The sequence below is a fragment of the Trypanosoma melophagium genome (assembly GCF_022059095.1).
Source record: "Trypanosoma melophagium isolate St. Kilda chromosome Unknown ctg12segment0, whole genome shotgun sequence".
Taxonomy (NCBI): domain Eukaryota; phylum Euglenozoa; class Kinetoplastea; order Trypanosomatida; family Trypanosomatidae; genus Trypanosoma; species Trypanosoma melophagium.
Genome location: NW_027125138.1, coordinates 134265 through 155637, shown reverse-complemented (window position 1 = coordinate 155637; position 21373 = coordinate 134265). Strand labels below are relative to the sequence as shown.

Sequence of the window (21373 nt, the reverse complement as noted above, 5' to 3'; positions counted from 1 at the left end):
TTCACCTCCTTGCCCTCCGCCACCAACGTGTCACGCAGGGCGTTCAGTTCCTGATAGTACGGGTCCTTTTAACCAGCTCCAACGCCCGCTGGGGCTTTGGTGGCAACTGCGTGTCAACATCCACGACTTCTCCTGCAGCCTCTTCAGGAAGAGCATCCATAGCAAGATGCCTTGCACGTCTGTGACGCTGACGCCGCGTTCTGTAGTCAGCCATCTCACCGTCATCGAGCGCCACGTCGTCAAATGCAAGGAGACACGTTGGCCTGTCTGGTCTTCTTCGGCGCTTGCGTGCCGCCTCCACCTCCGCGCCTCGCTCACGCAACAGTTCATCGACGTCAGCGATCGCTTCCGCAGCCCCGACAGGGTCTTTAAGGAGCTCAGAGCGCCGTGCAAGCAGAGCAGCAACCATTGCGTCTTTTTCAACAGCTTCAGTTGCGTCACGAGCCAACATCGGGTATCGTGCATGAAGCGCCTCTCGTTGTGCTGCGGCTGCGCGCTCGGCCTCCTTCTCCTCTTGTATCAGTGCAGCGAAGGACGGGTGCCTATTCAGCAGTTCATCCTCTGCCGTCAGCCGCGCCAACGCAATTTCCTCCGCACGACTCCGCAGGGCGTTCTCCGTCGCCACAATGGCGGCAGCATTTGGCACAGGGTGCTGCTTGAGCAGCAGTCTCTCGTCGGCCAGCGCCGCGTACTGGGGATCGCTTGGAAGGCCCAGTTCGCGAAGCGGCACCGACTTCACCTCGTTCATCTCCAGGAATGGGTTGTGTGCGCGCACATCCTCGTCCTCATCCGCGCGCAGCGCGTCCACCGCTTTCTTCATGGCAGCCACGCAGGATGCGCGGTCGCGCAGCTGGGACTCCACTTCTGCTAGCGCCTCACGGTTTCTCTGCGGCTCTGACGTCATCGCCCCACGCCTCTCCACCATTTCCTGGAACACCGCATCGTCTGCAAGATCCAGATCGCTCAGCAACACGCCGTCAACACGCTTCGAGAGGAACGGGTACTTGTGGCACTCCTCCTCCGTCGCGTGCAGTTTCATGGCCGCTAGCTCTAGCGCACGCGCACACACCGCACTCTCCACAGCAGCTATCTGCTCCGCGTTCTTTACCGGGTCGGTCCGCAGGTCCTCTAGCTCGTTCGCCAGTTTGCGGAACGTCGGGTCCTCATGCACGCCCACCTCCACAAGGGCAACGCCGGGCGCCGGCTCCTCCGGAATGTACGGGTACTTCTCGTGCAGGTTCTCAGCCTCTACAAGCGCACGATGCCGCGCCGTCGCCACGTCCTCAGCGATCTTGCCAGCAAGATCATGCATTGCCTTCTCCAGCCGCTTCGCCTCCGGGCCACCGGCACGCTCAGGCTCGCTGCACACTGCCGCGTACCTCGCCAGCAGCGCCGTGAACTCGGGATCGCTCTCCAGGTGCAGCTCGCGCAGCGGGACATCAACGGGAAGGTGGTCCAGGTACGGCATCTGCTCCCGCAGCGCAGCCTCCTTTTTCACAAGTGTGGCGGCGAGCTGTGCGGCGCGAGTCCTCAAGCTCTGCTCATTCGCTGCCAGGGCTTCTGCATTCGCACGCGGCGATGCCGCAAGGGTTGCGTGCTCCTTCGCGAGCGCGACGAACTCATCGTCGTCCGACAGCCCGAGTTCACTCAGCGGAAGGCCAGCTATCTCCAAGGCCTCCAGATAGGGGTGCTGCTCCAAGAGTCGCTGTTCCGCGCGCTGCCTGGCCACCGCAGCCTTCTCCGCGTCCGCGCGCAGTTGCTCCAGCCGGTCCTTCATCTGCTCCTCCACGCACTGGATTGCTGGGGCATTCACCTCCTTGCCCTCCGCCACCAACGTGTCACGCAGGGCGTTCAGTTCCTGATAGTACGGGTCCTTTTTAACCAGCTCCAACGCCCGCTGGGGCTTTGGTGGCAACTGCGTGTCAACATCCACGACTTCTCCTGCAGCCTCTTCAGGAAGAGCATCCATAGCAAGATGCCTTGCACGTCTGTGACGCTGACGCCGCGTTCTGTAGTCAGCCATCTCACCGTCATCGAGCGCCACGTCGTCAAATGCAAGGAGACACGTTGGCCTGTCTGGTCTTCTTCGGCGCTTGCGTGCCGCCTCCACCTCCGCGCCTCGCTCACGCAACAGTTCATCGACGTCAGCGATCGCTTCCGCAGCCCCGACAGGGTCTTTAAGGAGCTCAGAGCGCCGTGCAAGCAGAGCAGCAACCATTGCGTCTTTTTCAACAGCTTCAGTTGCGTCACGAGCCAACATCGGGTATCGTGCATGAAGCGCCTCTCGTTGTGCTGCGGCTGCGCGCTCGGCCTCCTTCTCCTCTTGTATCAGTGCAGCGAAGGACGGGTGCCTATTCAGCAGTTCATCCTCTGCCGTCAGCCGCGCCAACGCAATTTCCTCCGCACGACTCCGCAGGGCGTTCTCCGTCGCCACAATGGCGGCAGCATTTGGCACAGGGTGCTGCTTGAGCAGCAGTCTCTCGTCGGCCAGCGCCGCGTACTGGGGATCGCTTGGAAGGCCCAGTTCGCGAAGCGGCACCGACTTCACCTCGTTCATCTCTAGGAATGGGTTGTGTGCGCGCACATCCTCGTCCTCATCCGCGCGCAGCGCGTCCACCGCTTTCTTCATGGCAGCCACGCAGGATGCGCGGTCGCGCAGCTGGGACTCCACTTCTGCTAGCGCCTCACGGTTTCTCTGCGGCTCTGACGTCATCGCCCCACGCCTCTCCACCATTTCCTGGAACACCGCATCGTCTGCAAGATCCAGATCGCTCAGCAACACGCCGTCAACACGCTTCGAGAGGAACGGGTACTTGTGGCACTCCTCCTCCGTCGCGTGCAGTTTCATGGCCGCTAGCTCTAGCGCACGCGCACACACCGCACTCTCCACAGCAGCTATCTGCTCCGCGTTCTTTACCGGGTCGGTCCGCAGGTCCTCTAGCTCGTTCGCCAGTTTGCAGAACGTCGGGTCCTCATGCACGCCCACCTCCACAAGGGCAACGCCGGGCGCCGGCTCCTCCGGAATGTACGGGTACTTCTCGTGCAGGTTCTCAGCCTCTACAAGCGCACGATGCCGCGCCGTCGCCACGTCCTCAGCGATCTTGCCAGCAAGATCATGCATTGCCTTCTCCAGCCGCTTCGCCTCCGGGCCACCGGCACGCTCAGGCTCGCTGCACACTGCCGCGTACCTCGCCAGCAGCGCCGTGAACTCGGGATCGCTCTCCAGGTGCAGCTCGCGCAGCGGGACATCAACGGGAAGGTGGTCCAGGTACGGCATCTGCTCCCGCAGCGCAGCCTCCTTTTTCACAAGTGTGGCGGCGAGCTGTGCGGCGCGAGTCCTCAAGCTCTGCTCATTCGCTGCCAGGGCTTCTGCATTCGCACGCGGCGATGCCGCAAGGGTTGCGTGCTCCTTCGCGAGCGCGACGAACTCATCGTCGTCCGACAGCCCGAGTTCACTCAGCGGAAGGCCAGCTATCTCCAAGGCCTCCAGATAGGGGTGCTGCTCCAAGAGTCGCTGTTCCGCGCGCTGCCTGGCCACCGCAGCCTTCTCCGCGTCCGCGCGCAGTTGCTCCAGCCGGTCCTTCATCTGCTCCTCCACGCACTGGATTGCTGGGGCATTCACCTCCTTGCCCTCCGCCACCAACGTGTCACGCAGGGCGTTCAGTTCCTGATAGTACGGGTCCTTTTTAACCAGCTCCAACGCCCGCTGGGGCTTTGGTGGCAACTGCGTGTCAACATCCACGACTTCTCCTGCAGCCTCTTCAGGAAGAGCATCCATAGCAAGATGCCTTGCACGTCTGTGACGCTGACGCCGCGTTCTGTAGTCAGCCATCTCACCGTCATCGAGCGCCACGTCGTCAAATGCAAGGAGACACGTTGGCCTGTCTGGTCTTCTTCGGCGCTTGCGTGCCGCCTCCACCTCCGCGCCTCGCTCACGCAACAGTTCATCGACGTCAGCGATCGCTTCCGCAGCCCCGACAGGGTCTTTAAGGAGCTCAGAGCGCCGTGCAAGCAGAGCAGCAACCATTGCGTCTTTTTCAACAGCTTCAGTTGCGTCACGAGCCAACATCGGGTATCGTGCATGAAGCGCCTCTCGTTGTGCTGCGGCTGCGCGCTCGGCCTCCTTCTCCTCTTGTATCAGTGCAGCGAAGGACGGGTGCCTATTCAGCAGTTCATCCTCTGCCGTCAGCCGCGCCAACGCAATTTCCTCCGCACGACTCCGCAGGGCGTTCTCCGTCGCCACAATGGCGGCAGCATTTGGCACAGGGTGCTGCTTGAGCAGCAGTCTCTCGTCGGCCAGCGCCGCGTACTGGGGATCGCTTGGAAGGCCCAGTTCGCGAAGCGGCACCGACTTCACCTCGTTCATCTCCAGGAATGGGTTGTGTGCGCGCACATCCTCGTCCTCATCCGCGCGCAGCGCGTCCACCGCTTTCTTCATGGCAGCCACGCAGGATGCGCGGTCGCGCAGCTGGGACTCCACTTCTGCTAGCGCCTCACGGTTTCTCTGCGGCTCTGACGTCATCGCCCCACGCCTCTCCACCATTTCCTGGAACACCGCATCGTCTGCAAGATCCAGATCGCTCAGCAACACGCCGTCAACACGCTTCGAGAGGAACGGGTACTTGTGGCACTCCTCCTCCGTCGCGTGCAGTTTCATGGCCGCTAGCTCTAGCGCACGCGCACACACCGCACTCTCCACAGCAGCTATCTGCTCCGCGTTCTTTACCGGGTCGGTCCGCAGGTCCTCTAGCTCGTTCGCCAGTTTGCGGAACGTCGGGTCCTCATGCACGCCCACCTCCACAAGGGCAACGCCGGGCGCCGGCTCCTCCGGAATGTACGGGTACTTCTCGTGCAGGTTCTCAGCCTCTACAAGCGCACGATGCCGCGCCGTCGCCACGTCCTCAGCGATCTTGCCAGCAAGATCATGCATTGCCTTCTCCAGCCGCTTCGCCTCCGGGCCACCGGCACGCTCAGGCTCGCTGCACACTGCCGCGTACCTCGCCAGCAGCGCCGTGAACTCGGGATCGCTCTCCAGGTGCAGCTCGCGCAGCGGGACATCAACGGGAAGGTGGTCCAGGTACGGCATCTGCTCCCGCAGCGCAGCCTCCTTTTTCACAAGTGTGGCGGCGAGCTGTGCGGCGCGAGTCCTCAAGCTCTGCTCATTCGCTGCCAGGGCTTCTGCATTCGCACGCGGCGATGCCGCAAGGGTTGCGTGCTCCTTCGCGAGCGCGACGAACTCATCGTCGTCCGACAGCCCGAGTTCACTCAGCGGAAGGCCAGCTATCTCCAAGGCCTCCAGATAGGGGTGCTGCTCCAAGAGTCGCTGTTCCGCGCGCTGCCTGGCCACCGCAGCCTTCTCCGCGTCCGCGCGCAGTTGCTCCAGCCGGTCCTTCATCTGCTCCTCCACGCACTGGATTGCTGGGGCATTCACCTCCTTGCCCTCCGCCACCAACGTGTCACGCAGGGCGTTCAGTTCCTGATAGTACGGGTCCTTTTTAACCAGCTCCAACGCCCGCTGGGGCTTTGGTGGCAACTGCGTGTCAACATCCACGACTTCTCCTGCAGCCTCTTCAGGAAGAGCATCCATAGCAAGATGCCTTGCACGTCTGTGACGCTGACGCCGCGTTCTGTAGTCAGCCATCTCACCGTCATCGAGCGCCACGTCGTCAAATGCAAGGAGACACGTTGGCCTGTCTGGTCTTCTTCGGCGCTTGCGTGCCGCCTCCACCTCCGCGCCTCGCTCACGCAACAGTTCATCGACGTCAGCGATCGCTTCCGCAGCCCCGACAGGGTCTTTAAGGAGCTCAGAGCGCCGTGCAAGCAGAGCAGCAACCATTGCGTCTTTTCAACAGCTTCAGTTGCGTCACGAGCCAACATCGGGTATCGTGCATGAAGCGCCTCTCGTTGTGCTGCGGCTGCGCGCTCGGCCTCCTTCTCCTCTTGTATCAGTGCAGCGAAGGACGGGTGCCTATTCAGCAGTTCATCCTCTGCCGTCAGCCGCGCCAACGCAATTTCCTCCGCACGACTCCGCAGGGCGTTCTCCGTCGCCACAATGGCGGCAGCATTTGGCACAGGGTGCTGCTTGAGCAGCAGTCTCTCGTCGGCCAGCGCCGCGTACTGGGGATCGCTTGGAAGGCCCAGTTCGCGAAGCGGCACCGACTTCACCTCGTTCATCTCCAGGAATGGGTTGTGTGCGCGCACATCCTCGTCCTCATCCGCGCGCAGCGCGTCCACCGCTTTCTTCATGGCAGCCACGCAGGATGCGCGGTCGCGCAGCTGGGACTCCACTTCTGCTAGCGCCTCACGGTTTCTCTGCGGCTCTGACGTCATCGCCCCACGCCTCTCCACCATTTCCTGGAACACCGCATCGTCTGCAAGATCCAGATCGCTCAGCAACACGCCGTCAACACGCTTCGAGAGGAACGGGTACTTGTGGCACTCCTCCTCCGTCGCGTGCAGTTTCATGGCCGCTAGCTCTAGCGCACGCGCACACACCGCACTCTCCACAGCAGCTATCTGCTCCGCGTTCTTTACCGGGTCGGTCCGCAGGTCCTCTAGCTCGTTCGCCAGTTTGCGGAACGTCGGGTCCTCATGCACGCCCACCTCCACAAGGGCAACGCCGGGCGCCGGCTCCTCCGGAATGTACGGGTACTTCTCGTGCAGGTTCTCAGCCTCTACAAGCGCACGATGCCGCGCCGTCGCCACGTCCTCAGCGATCTTGCCAGCAAGATCATGCATTGCCTTCTCCAGCCGCTTCGCCTCCGGGCCACCGGCACGCTCAGGCTCGCTGCACACTGCCGCGTACCTCGCCAGCAGCGCCGTGAACTCGGGATCGCTCTCCAGGTGCAGCTCGCGCAGCGGGACATCAACGGGAAGGTGGTCCAGGTACGGCATCTGCTCCCGCAGCGCAGCCTCCTTTTTCACAAGTGTGGCGGCGAGCTGTGCGGCGCGAGTCCTCAAGCTCTGCTCATTCGCTGCCAGGGCTTCTGCATTCGCACGCGGCGATGCCGCAAGGGTTGCGTGCTCCTTCGCGAGCGCGACGAACTCATCGTCGTCCGACAGCCCGAGTTCACTCAGCGGAAGGCCAGCTATCTCCAAGGCCTCCAGATAGGGGTGCTGCTCCAAGAGTCGCTGTTCCGCGCGCTGCCTGGCCACCGCAGCCTTCTCCGCGTCCGCGCGCAGTTGCTCCAGCCGGTCCTTCATCTGCTCCTCCACGCACTGGATTGCTGGGGCATTCACCTCCTTGCCCTCCGTCACCAACGTGTCACGCAGGGCGTTCAGTTCCTGATAGTACGGGTCCTTTTTAACCAGCTCCAACGCCCGCTGGGGCTTTGGTGGCAACTGCGTGTCAACATCCACGACTTCTCCTGCAGCCTCTTCAGGAAGAGCATCCATAGCAAGATGCCTTGCACGTCTGTGACGCTGACGCCGCGTTCTGTAGTCAGCCATCTCACCGTCATCGAGCGCCACGTCGTCAAATGCAAGGAGACACGTTGGCCTGTCTGGTCTTCTTCGGCGCTTGCGTGCCGCCTCCACCTCCGCGCCTCGCTCACGCAACAGTTCATCGACGTCAGCGATCGCTTCCGCAGCCCCGACAGGGTCTTTAAGGAGCTCAGAGCGCCGTGCAAGCAGAGCAGCAACCATTGCGTCTTTTTCAACAGCTTCAGTTGCGTCACGAGCCAACATCGGGTATCGTGCATGAAGCGCCTCTCGTTGTGCTGCGGCTGCGCGCTCGGCCTCCTTCTCCTCTTGTATCAGTGCAGCGAAGGACGGGTGCCTATTCAGCAGTTCATCCTCTGCCGTCAGCCGCGCCAACGCAATTTCCTCCGCACGACTCCGCAGGGCGTTCTCCGTCGCCACAATGGCGGCAGCATTTGGCACAGGGTGCTGCTTGAGCAGCAGTCTCTCGTCGGCCAGCGCCGCGTACTGGGGATCGCTTGGAAGGCCCAGTTCGCGAAGCGGCACCGACTTCACCTCGTTCATCTCTAGGAATGGGTTGTGTGCGCGCACATCCTCGTCCTCATCCGCGCGCAGCGCGTCCACCGCTTTCTTCATGGCAGCCACGCAGGATGCGCGGTCGCGCAGCTGGGACTCCACTTCTGCTAGCGCCTCACGGTTTCTCTGCGGCTCTGACGTCATCGCCCCACGCCTCTCCACCATTTCCTGGAACACCGCATCGTCTGCAAGATCCAGATCGCTCAGCAACACGCCGTCAACACGCTTCGAGAGGAACGGGTACTTGTGGCACTCCTCCTCCGTCGCGTGCAGTTTCATGGCCGCTAGCTCTAGCGCACGCGCACACACCGCACTCTCCACAGCAGCTATCTGCTCCGCGTTCTTTACCGGGTCGGTCCGCAGGTCCTCTAGCTCGTTCGCCAGTTTGCGGAACGTCGGGTCCTCATGCACGCCCACCTCCACAAGGGCAACGCCGGGCGCCGGCTCCTCCGGAATGTACGGGTACTTCTCGTGCAGGTTCTCAGCCTCTACAAGCGCACGATGCCGCGCCGTCGCCACGTCCTCAGCGATCTTGCCAGCAAGATCATGCATTGCCTTCTCCAGCCGCTTCGCCTCCGGGCCACCGGCACGCTCAGGCTCGCTGCACACTGCCGCGTACCTCGCCAGCAGCGCCGTGAACTCGGGATCGCTCTCCAGGTGCAGCTCGCGCAGCGGGACATCAACGGGAAGGTGGTCCAGGTACGGCATCTGCTCCCGCAGCGCAGCCTCCTTTTTCACAAGTGTGGCGGCGAGCTGTGCGGCGCGAGTCCTCAAGCTCTGCTCATTCGCTGCCAGGGCTTCTGCATTCGCACGCGGCGATGCCGCAAGGGTTGCGTGCTCCTTCGCGAGCGCGACGAACTCATCGTCGTCCGACAGCCCGAGTTCACTCAGCGGAAGGCCAGCTATCTCCAAGGCCTCCAGATAGGGGTGCTGCTCCAAGAGTCGCTGTTCCGCGCGCTGCCTGGCCACCGCAGCCTTCTCCGCGTCCGCGCGCAGTTGCTCCAGCCGGTCCTTCATCTGCTCCTCCACGCACTGGATTGCTGGGGCATTCACCTCCTTGCCCTCCGCCACCAACGTGTCACGCAGGGCGTTCAGTTCCTGATAGTACGGGTCCTTTTTAACCAGCTCCAACGCCCGCTGGGGCTTTGGTGGCAACTGCGTGTCAACATCCACGACTTCTCCTGCAGCCTCTTCAGGAAGAGCATCCATAGCAAGATGCCTTGCACGTCTGTGACGCTGACGCCGCGTTCTGTAGTCAGCCATCTCACCGTCATCGAGCGCCACGTCGTCAAATGCAAGGAGACACGTTGGCCTGTCTGGTCTTCTTCGGCGCTTGCGTGCCGCCTCCACCTCCGCGCCTCGCTCACGCAACAGTTCATCGACGTCAGCGATCGCTTCCGCAGCCCCGACAGGGTCTTTAAGGAGCTCAGAGCGCCGTGCAAGCAGAGCAGCAACCATTGCGTCTTTTTCAACAGCTTCAGTTGCGTCACGAGCCAACATCGGGTATCGTGCATGAAGCGCCTCTCGTTGTGCTGCGGCTGCGCGCTCGGCCTCCTTCTCCTCTTGTATCAGTGCAGCGAAGGACGGGTGCCTATTCAGCAGTTCATCCTCTGCCGTCAGCCGCGCCAACGCAATTTCCTCCGCACGACTCCGCAGGGCGTTCTCCGTCGCCACAATGGCGGCAGCATTTGGCACAGGGTGCTGCTTGAGCAGCAGTCTCTCGTCGGCCAGCGCCGCGTACTGGGGATCGCTTGGAAGGCCCAGTTCGCGAAGCGGCACCGACTTCACCTCGTTCATCTCTAGGAATGGGTTGTGTGCGCGCACATCCTCGTCCTCATCCGCGCGCAGCGCGTCCACCGCTTTCTTCATGGCAGCCACGCAGGATGCGCGGTCGCGCAGCTGGGACTCCACTTCTGCTAGCGCCTCACGGTTTCTCTGCGGCTCTGACGTCATCGCCCCACGCCTCTCCACCATTTCCTGGAACACCGCATCGTCTGCAAGATCCAGATCGCTCAGCAACACGCCGTCAACACGCTTCGAGAGGAACGGGTACTTGTGGCACTCCTCCTCCGTCGCGTGCAGTTTCATGGCCGCTAGCTCTAGCGCACGCGCACACACCGCACTCTCCACAGCAGCTATCTGCTCCGCGTTCTTTACCGGGTCGGTCCGCAGGTCCTCTAGCTCGTTCGCCAGTTTGCGGAACGTCGGGTCCTCATGCACGCCCACCTCCACAAGGGCAACGCCGGGCGCCGGCTCCTCCGGAATGTACGGGTACTTCTCGTGCAGGTTCTCAGCCTCTACAAGCGCACGATGCCGCGCCGTCGCCACGTCCTCAGCGATCTTGCCAGCAAGATCATGCATTGCCTTCTCCAGCCGCTTCGCCTCCGGGCCACCGGCACGCTCAGGCTCGCTGCACACTGCCGCGTACCTCGCCAGCAGCGCCGTGAACTCGGGATCGCTCTCCAGGTGCAGCTCGCGCAGCGGGACATCAACGGGAAGGTGGTCCAGGTACGGCATCTGCTCCCGCAGCGCAGCCTCCTTTTTCACAAGTGTGGCGGCGAGCTGTGCGGCGCGAGTCCTCAAGCTCTGCTCATTCGCTGCCAGGGCTTCTGCATTCGCACGCGGCGATGCCGCAAGGGTTGCGTGCTCCTTCGCGAGCGCGACGAACTCATCGTCGTCCGACAGCCCGAGTTCACTCAGCGGAAGGCCAGCTATCTCCAAGGCCTCCAGATAGGGGTGCTGCTCCAAGAGTCGCTGTTCCGCGCGCTGCCTGGCCACCGCAGCCTTCTCCGCGTCCGCGCGCAGTTGCTCCAGCCGGTCCTTCATCTGCTCCTCCACGCACTGGATTGCTGGGGCATTCACCTCCTTGCCCTCCGCCACCAACGTGTCACGCAGGGCGTTCAGTTCCTGATAGTACGGGTCCTTTTTAACCAGCTCCAACGCCCGCTGGGGCTTTGGTGGCAACTGCGTGTCAACATCCACGACTTCTCCTGCAGCCTCTTCAGGAAGAGCATCCATAGCAAGATGCCTTGCACGTCTGTGACGCTGACGCCGCGTTCTGTAGTCAGCCATCTCACCGTCATCGAGCGCCACGTCGTCAAATGCAAGGAGACACGTTGGCCTGTCTGGTCTTCTTCGGCGCTTGCGTGCCGCCTCCACCTCCGCGCCTCGCTCACGCAACAGTTCATCGACGTCAGCGATCGCTTCCGCAGCCCCGACAGGGTCTTTAAGGAGCTCAGAGCGCCGTGCAAGCAGAGCAGCAACCATTGCGTCTTTTTCAACAGCTTCAGTTGCGTCACGAGCCAACATCGGGTATCGTGCATGAAGCGCCTCTCGTTGTGCTGCGGCTGCGCGCTCGGCCTCCTTCTCCTCTTGTATCAGTGCAGCGAAGGACGGGTGCCTATTCAGCAGTTCATCCTCTGCCGTCAGCCGCGCCAACGCAATTTCCTCCGCACGACTCCGCAGGGCGTTCTCCGTCGCCACAATGGCGGCAGCATTTGGCACAGGGTGCTGCTTGAGCAGCAGTCTCTCGTCGGCCAGCGCCGCGTACTGGGGATCGCTTGGAAGGCCCAGTTCGCGAAGCGGCACCGACTTCACCTCGTTCATCTCCAGGAATGGGTTGTGTGCGCGCACATCCTCGTCCTCATCCGCGCGCAGCGCGTCCACCGCTTTCTTCATGGCAGCCACGCAGGATGCGCGGTCGCGCAGCTGGGACTCCACTTCTGCTAGCGCCTCACGGTTTCTCTGCGGCTCTGACGTCATCGCCCCACGCCTCTCCACCATTTCCTGGAACACCGCATCGTCTGCAAGATCCAGATCGCTCAGCAACACGCCGTCAACACGCTTCGAGAGGAACGGGTACTTGTGGCACTCCTCCTCCGTCGCGTGCAGTTTCATGGCCGCTAGCTCTAGCGCACGCGCACACACCGCACTCTCCACAGCAGCTATCTGCTCCGCGTTCTTTACCGGGTCGGTCCGCAGGTCCTCTAGCTCGTTCGCCAGTTTGCGGAACGTCGGGTCCTCATGCACGCCCACCTCCACAAGGGCAACGCCGGGCGCCGGCTCCTCCGGAATGTACGGGTACTTCTCGTGCAGGTTCTCAGCCTCTACAAGCGCACGATGCCGCGCCGTCGCCACGTCCTCAGCGATCTTGCCAGCAAGATCATGCATTGCCTTCTCCAGCCGCTTCGCCTCCGGGCCACCGGCACGCTCAGGCTCGCTGCACACTGCCGCGTACCTCGCCAGCAGCGCCGTGAACTCGGGATCGCTCTCCAGGTGCAGCTCGCGCAGCGGGACATCAACGGGAAGGTGGTCCAGGTACGGCATCTGCTCCCGCAGCGCAGCCTCCTTTTTCACAAGTGTGGCGGCGAGCTGTGCGGCGCGAGTCCTCAAGCTCTGCTCATTCGCTGCCAGGGCTTCTGCATTCGCACGCGGCGATGCCGCAAGGGTTGCGTGCTCCTTCGCGAGCGCGACGAACTCATCGTCGTCCGACAGCCCGAGTTCACTCAGCGGAAGGCCAGCTATCTCCAAGGCCTCCAGATAGGGGTGCTGCTCCAAGAGTCGCTGTTCCGCGCGCTGCCTGGCCACCGCAGCCTTCTCCGCGTCCGCGCGCAGTTGCTCCAGCCGGTCCTTCATCTGCTCCTCCACGCACTGGATTGCTGGGGCATTCACCTCCTTGCCCTCCGCCACCAACGTGTCACGCAGGGCGTTCAGTTCCTGATAGTACGGGTCCTTTTTAACCAGCTCCAACGCCCGCTGGGGCTTTGGTGGCAACTGCGTGTCAACATCCACGACTTCTCCTGCAGCCTCTTCAGGAAGAGCATCCATAGCAAGATGCCTTGCACGTCTGTGACGCTGGTTGGCCTGTCTGGTCTTCTTCGGCGCTTGCGTGCCGCCTCCACCTATCCTCTGCCGTCAGCCGCGCCAACGCAATTTCCTCCGCACGACTCCGCAGGGCGTTCTCCGTCGCCACAATGGCGGCAGCATTTGGCACAGGGTGCTGCTTGAGCAGCAGTCTCTCGTCGGCCAGCGCCGCGTACTGGGGATCGCTTGGAAGGCCCAGTTCGCGAAGCGGCACCGACTTCACCTCGTTCATCTCCAGGAATGGGTTGTGTGCGCGCACATCCTCGTCCTCATCCGCGCGCAGCGCGTCCACCGCTTTCTTCATGGCAGCCACGCAGGATGCGCGGTCGCGCAGCTGGGACTCCACTTCTGCTAGCGCCTCACGGTTTCTCTGCGGCTCTGACGTCATCGCCCCACGCCTCTCCACCATTTCCTGGAACACCGCATCGTCTGCAAGATCCAGATCGCTCAGCAACACGCCGTCAACACGCTTCGAGAGGAACGGGTACTTGTGGCACTCCTCCTCCGTCGCGTGCAGTTTCATGGCCGCTAGCTCTAGCGCACGCGCACACACCGCACTCTCCACAGCAGCTATCTGCTCCGCGTTCTTTACCGGGTCGGTCCGCAGGTCCTCTAGCTCGTTCGCCAGTTTGCGGAACGTCGGGTCCTCATGCACGCCCACCTCCACAAGGGCAACGCCGGGCGCCGGCTCCTCCGGAATGTACGGGTACTTCTCGTGCAGGTTCTCAGCCTCTACAAGCGCACGATGCCGCGCCGTCGCCACGTCCTCAGCGATCTTGCCAGCAAGATCATGCATTGCCTTCTCCAGCCGCTTCGCCTCCGGGCCACCGGCACGCTCAGGCTCGCTGCACACTGCCGCGTACCTCGCCAGCAGCGCCGTGAACTCGGGATCGCTCTCCAGGTGCAGCTCGCGCAGCGGGACATCAACGGGAAGGTGGTCCAGGTACGGCATCTGCTCCCGCAGCGCAGCCTCCTTTTTCACAAGTGTGGCGGCGAGCTGTGCGGCGCGAGTCCTCAAGCTCTGCTCATTCGCTGCCAGGGCTTCTGCATTCGCACGCGGCGATGCCGCAAGGGTTGCGTGCTCCTTCGCGAGCGCGACGAACTCATCGTCGTCCGACAGCCCGAGTTCACTCAGCGGAAGGCCAGCTATCTCCAAGGCCTCCAGATAGGGGTGCTGCTCCAAGAGTCGCTGTTCCGCGCGCTGCCTGGCCACCGCAGCCTTCTCCGCGTCCGCGCGCAGTTGCTCCAGCCGGTCCTTCATCTGCTCCTCCACGCACTGGATTGCTGGGGCATTCACCTCCTTGCCCTCCGCCACCAACGTGTCACGCAGGGCGTTCAGTTCCTGATAGTACGGGTCCTTTTCAACCAGCTCCAACGCCCGCTGGGGCTTTGGTGGCAACTGCGTGTCAACATCCACGATCTCATCCCCTGCAGCCTCTTCACGCAAGAGTTCATCCATCTGCGCTGTACGCGGTGGGTGGTCTTAATCAGAGCTGCCGTGAAGGCAGAGCTGCAACCATTGCGTCTTTTAAACTTCAGTTGCGTCACGCGCCTCAGCAGTTCATCCTCTGCCGTCAGCCGCGCCAACGCAATTTCCTCCGCACGACTCCGCAGGGCGTTCTCCGTCGCCACAATGGCGGCAGCATTTGGCACAGGGTGCTGCTTGAGCAGCAGTCTCTCGTCGGCCAGCGCCGCGTACTGGGGATCGCTTGGAAGGCCCAGTTCGCGAAGCGGCACCGACTTCACCTCGTTCATCTCCAGGAATGGGTTGTGTGCGCGCACATCCTCGTCCTCATCCGCGCGCAGCGCGTCCACCGCTTTCTTCATGGCAGCCACGCAGGATGCGCGGTCGCGCAGCTGGGACTCCACTTCTGCTAGCGCCTCACGGTTTCTCTGCGGCTCTGACGTCATCGCCCCACGCCTCTCCACCATTTCCTGGAACACCGCATCGTCTGCAAGATCCAGATCGCTCAGCAACACGCCGTCAACACGCTTCGAGAGGAACGGGTACTTGTGGCACTCCTCCTCCGTCGCGTGCAGTTTCATGGCCGCTAGCTCTAGCGCACGCGCACACACCGCACTCTCCACAGCAGCTATCTGCTCCGCGTTCTTTACCGGGTCGGTCCGCAGGTCCTCTAGCTCGTTCGCCAGTTTGCGGAACGTCGGGTCCTCATGCACGCCCACCTCCACAAGGGCAACGCCGGGCGCCGGCTCCTCCGGAATGTACGGGTACTTCTCGTGCAGGTTCTCAGCCTCTACAAGCGCACGATGCCGCGCCGTCGCCACGTCCTCAGCGATCTTGCCAGCAAGATCATGCATTGCCTTCTCCAGCCGCTTCGCCTCCGGGCCACCGGCACGCTCAGGCTCGCTGCACACTGCCGCGTACCTCGCCAGCAGCGCCGTGAACTCGGGATCGCTCTCCAGGTGCAGCTCGCGCAGCGGGACATCAACGGGAAGGTGGTCCAGGTACGGCATCTGCTCCCGCAGCGCAGCCTCCTTTTTCACAAGTGTGGCGGCGAGCTGTGCGGCGCGAGTCCTCAAGCTCTGCTCATTCGCTGCCAGGGCTTCTGCATTCGCACGCGGCGATGCCGCAAGGGTTGCGTGCTCCTTCGCGAGCGCGACGAACTCATCGTCGTCCGACAGCCCGAGTTCACTCAGCGGAAGGCCAGCTATCTCCAAGGCCTCCAGATAGGGGTGCTGCTCCAAGAGTCGCTGTTCCGCGCGCTGCCTGGCCACCGCAGCCTTCTCCGCGTCCGCGCGCAGTTGCTCCAGCCGGTCCTTCATCTGCTCCTCCACGCACTGGATTGCTGGGGCATTCACCTCCTTGCCCTCCGCCACCAACGTGTCACGCAGGGCGTTCAGTTCCTGATAGTACGGGTCCTTTTTAACCAGCTCCAACGCTCGCTGGGGCTTTGGTGGCAACTGCGTGTCAACATCCACGACTTCTCCTGCTTTTTCAACAGCTTCAGTTGCGTCACGAGCCAACATCGGGTATCGTGCATGAAGCGCCTCTCGTTTCCTGCGCGCTCGGCCTCCCTCCTCTTGTATCAGTGCAGCGAAGGACGGGTGCCTATTCAGCAGTTCATCCTCTGCCGTCAGCCGCGCCAACGCAATTTCCTCCGCACGACTCCGCAGGGCGTTCTCCGTCGCCACAATGGCGGCAGCATTTGGCACAGGGTGCTGCTTGAGCAGCAGTCTCTCTTCTGTCAGCACCGCGTACTGGGGATCGCTTGGAAGGCCCAGTTCGCGAAGCGGCACCGACTTCACCTCGTTCATCTCTAGGAATGGGTTGTGTGCGCGCACATCCTCGTCCTCATCCGCGCGCAGCGCGTCCACCGCTTTCTTCATGGCAGCCACGCAGGATGCGCGGTCGCGCAGCTGGGACTCCACTTCTGCTAGCGCCTCACGGTTTCTCTGCGGCTCTGACGTCATCGCCCCACGCCTCTCCACCATTTCCTGGAACACCGCATCGTCTGCAAGATCCAGATCGCTCAGCAACACGCCGTCAACACGCTTCGAGAGGAACGGGTACTTGTGGCACTCCTCCTCCGTCGCGTGCAGTTTCATGGCCGCTAGCTCTAGCGCACGCGCACACACCGCACTCTCCACAGCAGCTATCTGCTCCGCGTTCTTTACCGGGTCGGTCCGCAGGTCCTCTAGCTCGTTCGCCAGTTTGCGGAACGTCGGGTCCTCATGCACGCCCACCTCCACAAGGGCAACGCCGGGCGCCGGCTCCTCCGGAATGTACGGGTACTTCTCGTGCAGGTTCTCAGCCTCTACAAGCGCACGATGCCGCGCCGTCGCCACGTCCTCAGCGATCTTGCCAGCAAGATCATGCATTGCCTTCTCCAGCCGCTTCGCCTCCGGGCCACCGGCACGCTCAGGCTCGCTGCACACTGCCGCGTACCTCGCCAGCAGCGCCGTGAACTCGGGATCGCTCTCCAGGTGCAGCTCGCGCAGCGGGACATCAACGGGAAGGTGGTCCAGGTACGGCATCTGCTCCCGCAGCGCAGCCTCCTTTTTCACAAGTGTGGCGGCGAGCTGTGCGGCGCGAGTCCTCAAGCTCTGCTCATTCGCTGCCAGGGCTTCTGCATTCGCACGCGGCGATGCCGCAAGGGTTGCGTGCTCCTTCGCGAGCGCGACGAACTCATCGTCGTCCGACAGCCCGAGTTCACTCAGCGGAAGGCCAGCTATCTCCAAGGCCTCCAGATAGGGGTGCTGCTCCAAGAGTCGCTGTTCCGCGCGCTGCCTGGCCACCGCAGCCTTCTCCGCGTCCGCGCGCAGTTGCTCCAGCCGGTCCTTCATCTGCTCCTCCACGCACTGGATTGCTGGGGCATTCACCTCCTTGCCCTCCGCCACCAACGTGTCACGCAGGGCGTTCAGTTCCTGATAGTACGGGTCCTTTTCAACCAGCTCCAACGCTCGCTGGGGCTTTGGTGGCAACTGCGTGTCAACATCCACGATCTCTATTGGGGGAAGGAAGGGGGGCCTTTTCAGCAGTTCATCCTCTGCCGTCAGCCGCGCCAACGCAATTTCCTCCGCACGACTCCGCAGGGCGTTCTCCGTCGCCACAATGGCGGCAGCATTTGGCACAGGGTGCTGCTTGAGCAGCAGTCTCTCGTCGGCCAGCGCCGCGTACTGGGGATCGCTTGGAAGGCCCAGTTCGCGAAGCGGCACCGACTTCACCTCGTTCATCTCTAGGAATGGGTTGTGTGCGCGCACATCCTCGTCCTCATCCGCGCGCAGCGCGTCCACCGCTTTCTTCATGGCAGCCACGCAGGATGCGCGGTCGCGCAGCTGGGACTCCACTTCTGCTAGCGCCTCACGGTTTCTCTGCGGCTCTGACGTCATCGCCCCACGCCTCTCCACCATTTCCTGGAACACCGCATCGTCTGCAAGATCCAGATCGCTCAGCAACACGCCGTCAACACGCTTCGAGAGGAACGGGTACTTGTGGCACTCCTCCTCCGTCGCGTGCAGTTTCATGGCCGCTAGCTCTAGCGCACGCGCACACACCGCACTCTCCACAGCAGCTATCTGCTCCGCGTTCTTTACCGGGTCGGTCCGCAGGTCCTCTAGCTCGTTCGCCAGTTTGCGGAACGTCGGGTCCTCATGCACGCCCACCTCCACAAGGGCAACGCCGGGCGCCGGCTCCTCCGGAATGTACGGGTACTTCTCGTGCAGGTTCTCAGCCTCTACAAGCGCACGATGCCGCGCCGTCGCCACGTCCTCAGCGATCTTGCCAGCAAGATCATGCATTGCCTTCTCCAGCCGCTTCGCCTCCGGGCCACCGGCACGCTCAGGCTCGCTGCACACTGCCGCGTACCTCGCCAGCAGCGCCGTGAACTCGGGATCGCTCTCCAGGTGCAGCTCGCGCAGCGGGACATCAACGGGAAGGTGGTCCAGGTACGGCATCTGCTCCCGCAGCGCAGCCTCCTTTTTCACAAGTGTGGCGGCGAGCTGTGCGGCGCGAGTCCTCAAGCTCTGCTCATTCGCTGCCAGGGCTTCTGCATTCGCACGCGGCGATGCCGCAAGGGTTGCGTGCTCCTTCGCGAGCGCGACGAACTCATCGTCGTCCGACAGCCCGAGTTCACTCAGCGGAAGGCCAGCTATCTCCAAGGCCTCCAGATAGGGGTGCTGCTCCAAGAGTCGCTGTTCCGCGCGCTGCCTGGCCACCGCAGCCTTCTCCGCGTCCGCGCGCAGTTGCTCCAGCCGGTCCTTCATCTGCTCCTCCACGCACTGGATTGCTGGGGCATTCACCTCCTTGCCCTCCGCCACCAACGTGTCACGCAGGGCGTTCAGTTCCTGATAGTACGGGTCCTTTTCAAACAGCTCCAACGCTCGCTGGGGCTTTGGTGGCAACTGCGTGTCAACATCCACGATCTCATCCCCTGCAGCCTCTTCAGGAAGAGCATCCATCTGCGCTGTACGCGGTGGGTGGTTGACCTGGGAAGGCCTTTTGCGCTGTTTGCGTACCGCCTCACTATCCTCTGCCGTCAGCCGCGCCAACGCAATTTCCTCCGCACGACTCCGCAGGGCGTTCTCCGTCGCCACAATGGCGGCAGCATTTGGCACAGGGTGCTGCTTGAGCAGCAGTCTCTCTTCTGTCAGCACCGCGTACTGGGGATCGCTTGGAAGGCCCAGTTCGCGAAGCGGCACCGACTTCACCTCGTTCATCTCTAGGAATGGGTTGTGTGCGCGCACATCCTCGTCCTCATCCGCGCGCAGCGCGTCCACCGCTTTCTTCATGGCAGCCACGCAGGATGCGCGGTCGCGCAGCTGGGACTCCACTTCTGCTAGCGCCTCACGGTTTCTCTGCGGCTCTGACGTCATCGCCCCACGCCTCTCCACCATTTCCTGGAACACCGCATCGTCTGCAAGATCCAGATCGCTCAGCAACACGCCGTCAACACGCTTCGAGAGGAACGGGTACTTGTGGCACTCCTCCTCCGTCGCGTGCAGTTTCATGGCCGCTAGCTCTAGCGCACGCGCACACACCGCACTCTCCACAGCAGCTATCTGCTCCGCGTTCTTTACCGGGTCGGTCCGCAGGTCCTCTAGCTCGTTCGCCAGTTTGCGGAACGTCGGGTCCTCATGCACGCCCACCTCCACAAGGGCAACGCCGGGCGCCGGCTCCTCCGGAATGTACGGGTACTTCTCGTGCAGGTTCTCAGCCTCTACAAGCGCACGATGCCGCGCCGTCGCCACGTCCTCAGCGATCTTGCCAGCAAGATCATGCATTGCCTTCTCCAGCCGCTTCGCCTCCGGGCCACCGGCACGCTCAGGCTCGCTGCACACTGCCGCGTACCTCGCCAGCAGCGCCGTGAACTCGGGATCGCTCTCCAGGTGCAGCTCGCGCAGCGGGACATCAACGGGAAGGTGGTCCAGGTACGGCATCTGCTCCCGCAGCGCAGCCTCCTTTTTCACAAGTGTGGCGGCGAGCTGTGCGGCGCGAGTCCTCAAGCTCTGCTCATTCGCTGCCAGGGCTTCTGCATTCGCACGCGGCGATGCCGCAAGGGTTGCGTGCTCCTTCGCGAGCGCGACGAACTCATCGTCGTCCGACAGCCCGAGTTCACTCAGCGGAAGGCCAGCTATCTCCAAGGCCTCCAGATAGGGGTGCTGCTCCAAGAGTCGCTGTTCCGCGCGCTGCCTGGCCACCGCAGCCTTCTCCGCGTCCGCGCGCAGTTGCTCCAGCCGGTCCTTCATCTGCTCCTCCACGCACTGGATTGCTGGGGCATTCACCTCCTTGCCCTCCGCCACCAACGTGTCACGCAGGGCGTTCAGTTCCTGATAGTACGGGTCCTTTTCAAACAGCTCCAACGCTCGCTGGGGCTTTGGTGGCAACTGCGTGTCAACATCCACGATCTCATCCCCTGCAGCCTCTTCAGGAAGAGCATCCATCTGCGCTGTACGCGGTGGGTGGTTGACCTGGGAAGGCCTTTTGCGCTGTTTGCGTACCGCCTCACTATCCTCTGCCGTCAGCCGCGCCAACGCAATTTCCTCCGCACGACTCCGCAGGGCGTTCTCCGTCGCCACAATGGCGGCAGCATTTGGCACAGGGTGCTGCTTGAGCAGCAGTCTCTCTTCTGTCAGCACCGCGTACTGGGGATCGCTTGGAAGGCCCAGTTCGCGAAGCGGCACCGACTTCACCTCGTTCATCTCTAGGAATGGGTTGTGTGCGCGCACATCCTCGTCCTCATCCGCGCGCAGCGCGTCCACCGCTTTCTTCATGGCAGCCACGCAGGATGCGCGGTCGCGCAGCTGGGACTCCACTTCTGCTAGCGCCTCACGGTTTCTCTGCGGCTCTGACGTCATCGCCCCACGCCTCTCCACCATTTCCTGGAACACCGCATCGTCTGCAAGATCCAGATCGCTCAGCAACACGCCGTCAACACGCTTCGAGAGGAACGGGTACTTGTGGCACTCCTCCTCCGTCGCGTGCAGTTTCATGGCCGCTAGCTCTAGCGCACGCGCACACACCGCACTCTCCACAGCAGCTATCTGCTCCGCGTTCTTTACCGGGTCGGTCCGCAGGTCCTCTAGCTCGTTCGCCAGTTTGCGGAACGTCGGGTCCTCATGCACGCCCACCTCCACAAGGGCAACGCCGGGCGCCGGCTCCTCCGGAATGTACGGGTACTTCTCGTGCAGGTTCTCAGCCTCTACAAGCGCACGATGCCGCGCCGTCGCCACGTCCTCAGCGATCTTGCCAGCAAGATCATGCATTGCCTTCTCCAGCCGCTTCGCCTCCGGGCCACCGGCACGCTCAGGCTCGCTGCACACTGCCGCGTACCTCGCCAGCAGCGCCGTGAACTCGGGATCGCTCTCCAGGTGCAGCTCGCGCAGCGGGACATCAACGGGAAGGTGGTCCAGGTACGGCATCTGCTCCCGCAGCGCAGCCTCCTTTTCACAAGTGTGGCGGCGAGCTGTGCGGCGCGAGTCCTCAAGCTCTGCTCATTCGCTGCCAGGGCTTCTGCATTCGCACGCGGCGATGCCGCAAGGGTTGCGTGCTCCTTCG

At 62.8% G+C, this 21373-nt stretch overlaps 2 protein-coding genes across 2 annotated transcripts; both read right to left on the bottom strand.

The window, feature by feature from the left end:
- Positions 1-43: 43 nt before the first annotated feature.
- Positions 44-12630, bottom strand: LSM04_007834 (uncharacterized protein; the record flags this gene model as incomplete). Its single annotated transcript, XM_067332148.1, has 2 exons — positions 44-5772; positions 5868-12630. The coding sequence occupies 2 exons, from the start codon at positions 12628-12630 to the stop codon at positions 44-46; spliced, it is 12492 nt and encodes a 4163-aa protein (XP_067194411.1).
- Positions 12631-12805: 175 nt separating this feature from the next.
- On the bottom strand, positions 12806-21237 carry LSM04_007539 (uncharacterized protein; the record flags this gene model as incomplete). Its single annotated transcript, XM_067332137.1, has 2 exons — positions 12806-14322; positions 14376-21237. 2 exons carry the CDS (start codon positions 21235-21237, stop codon positions 12806-12808), a joined length of 8379 nt encoding a protein of 2792 aa, XP_067194406.1.
- Positions 21238-21373: the final 136 nt, after the last annotated feature.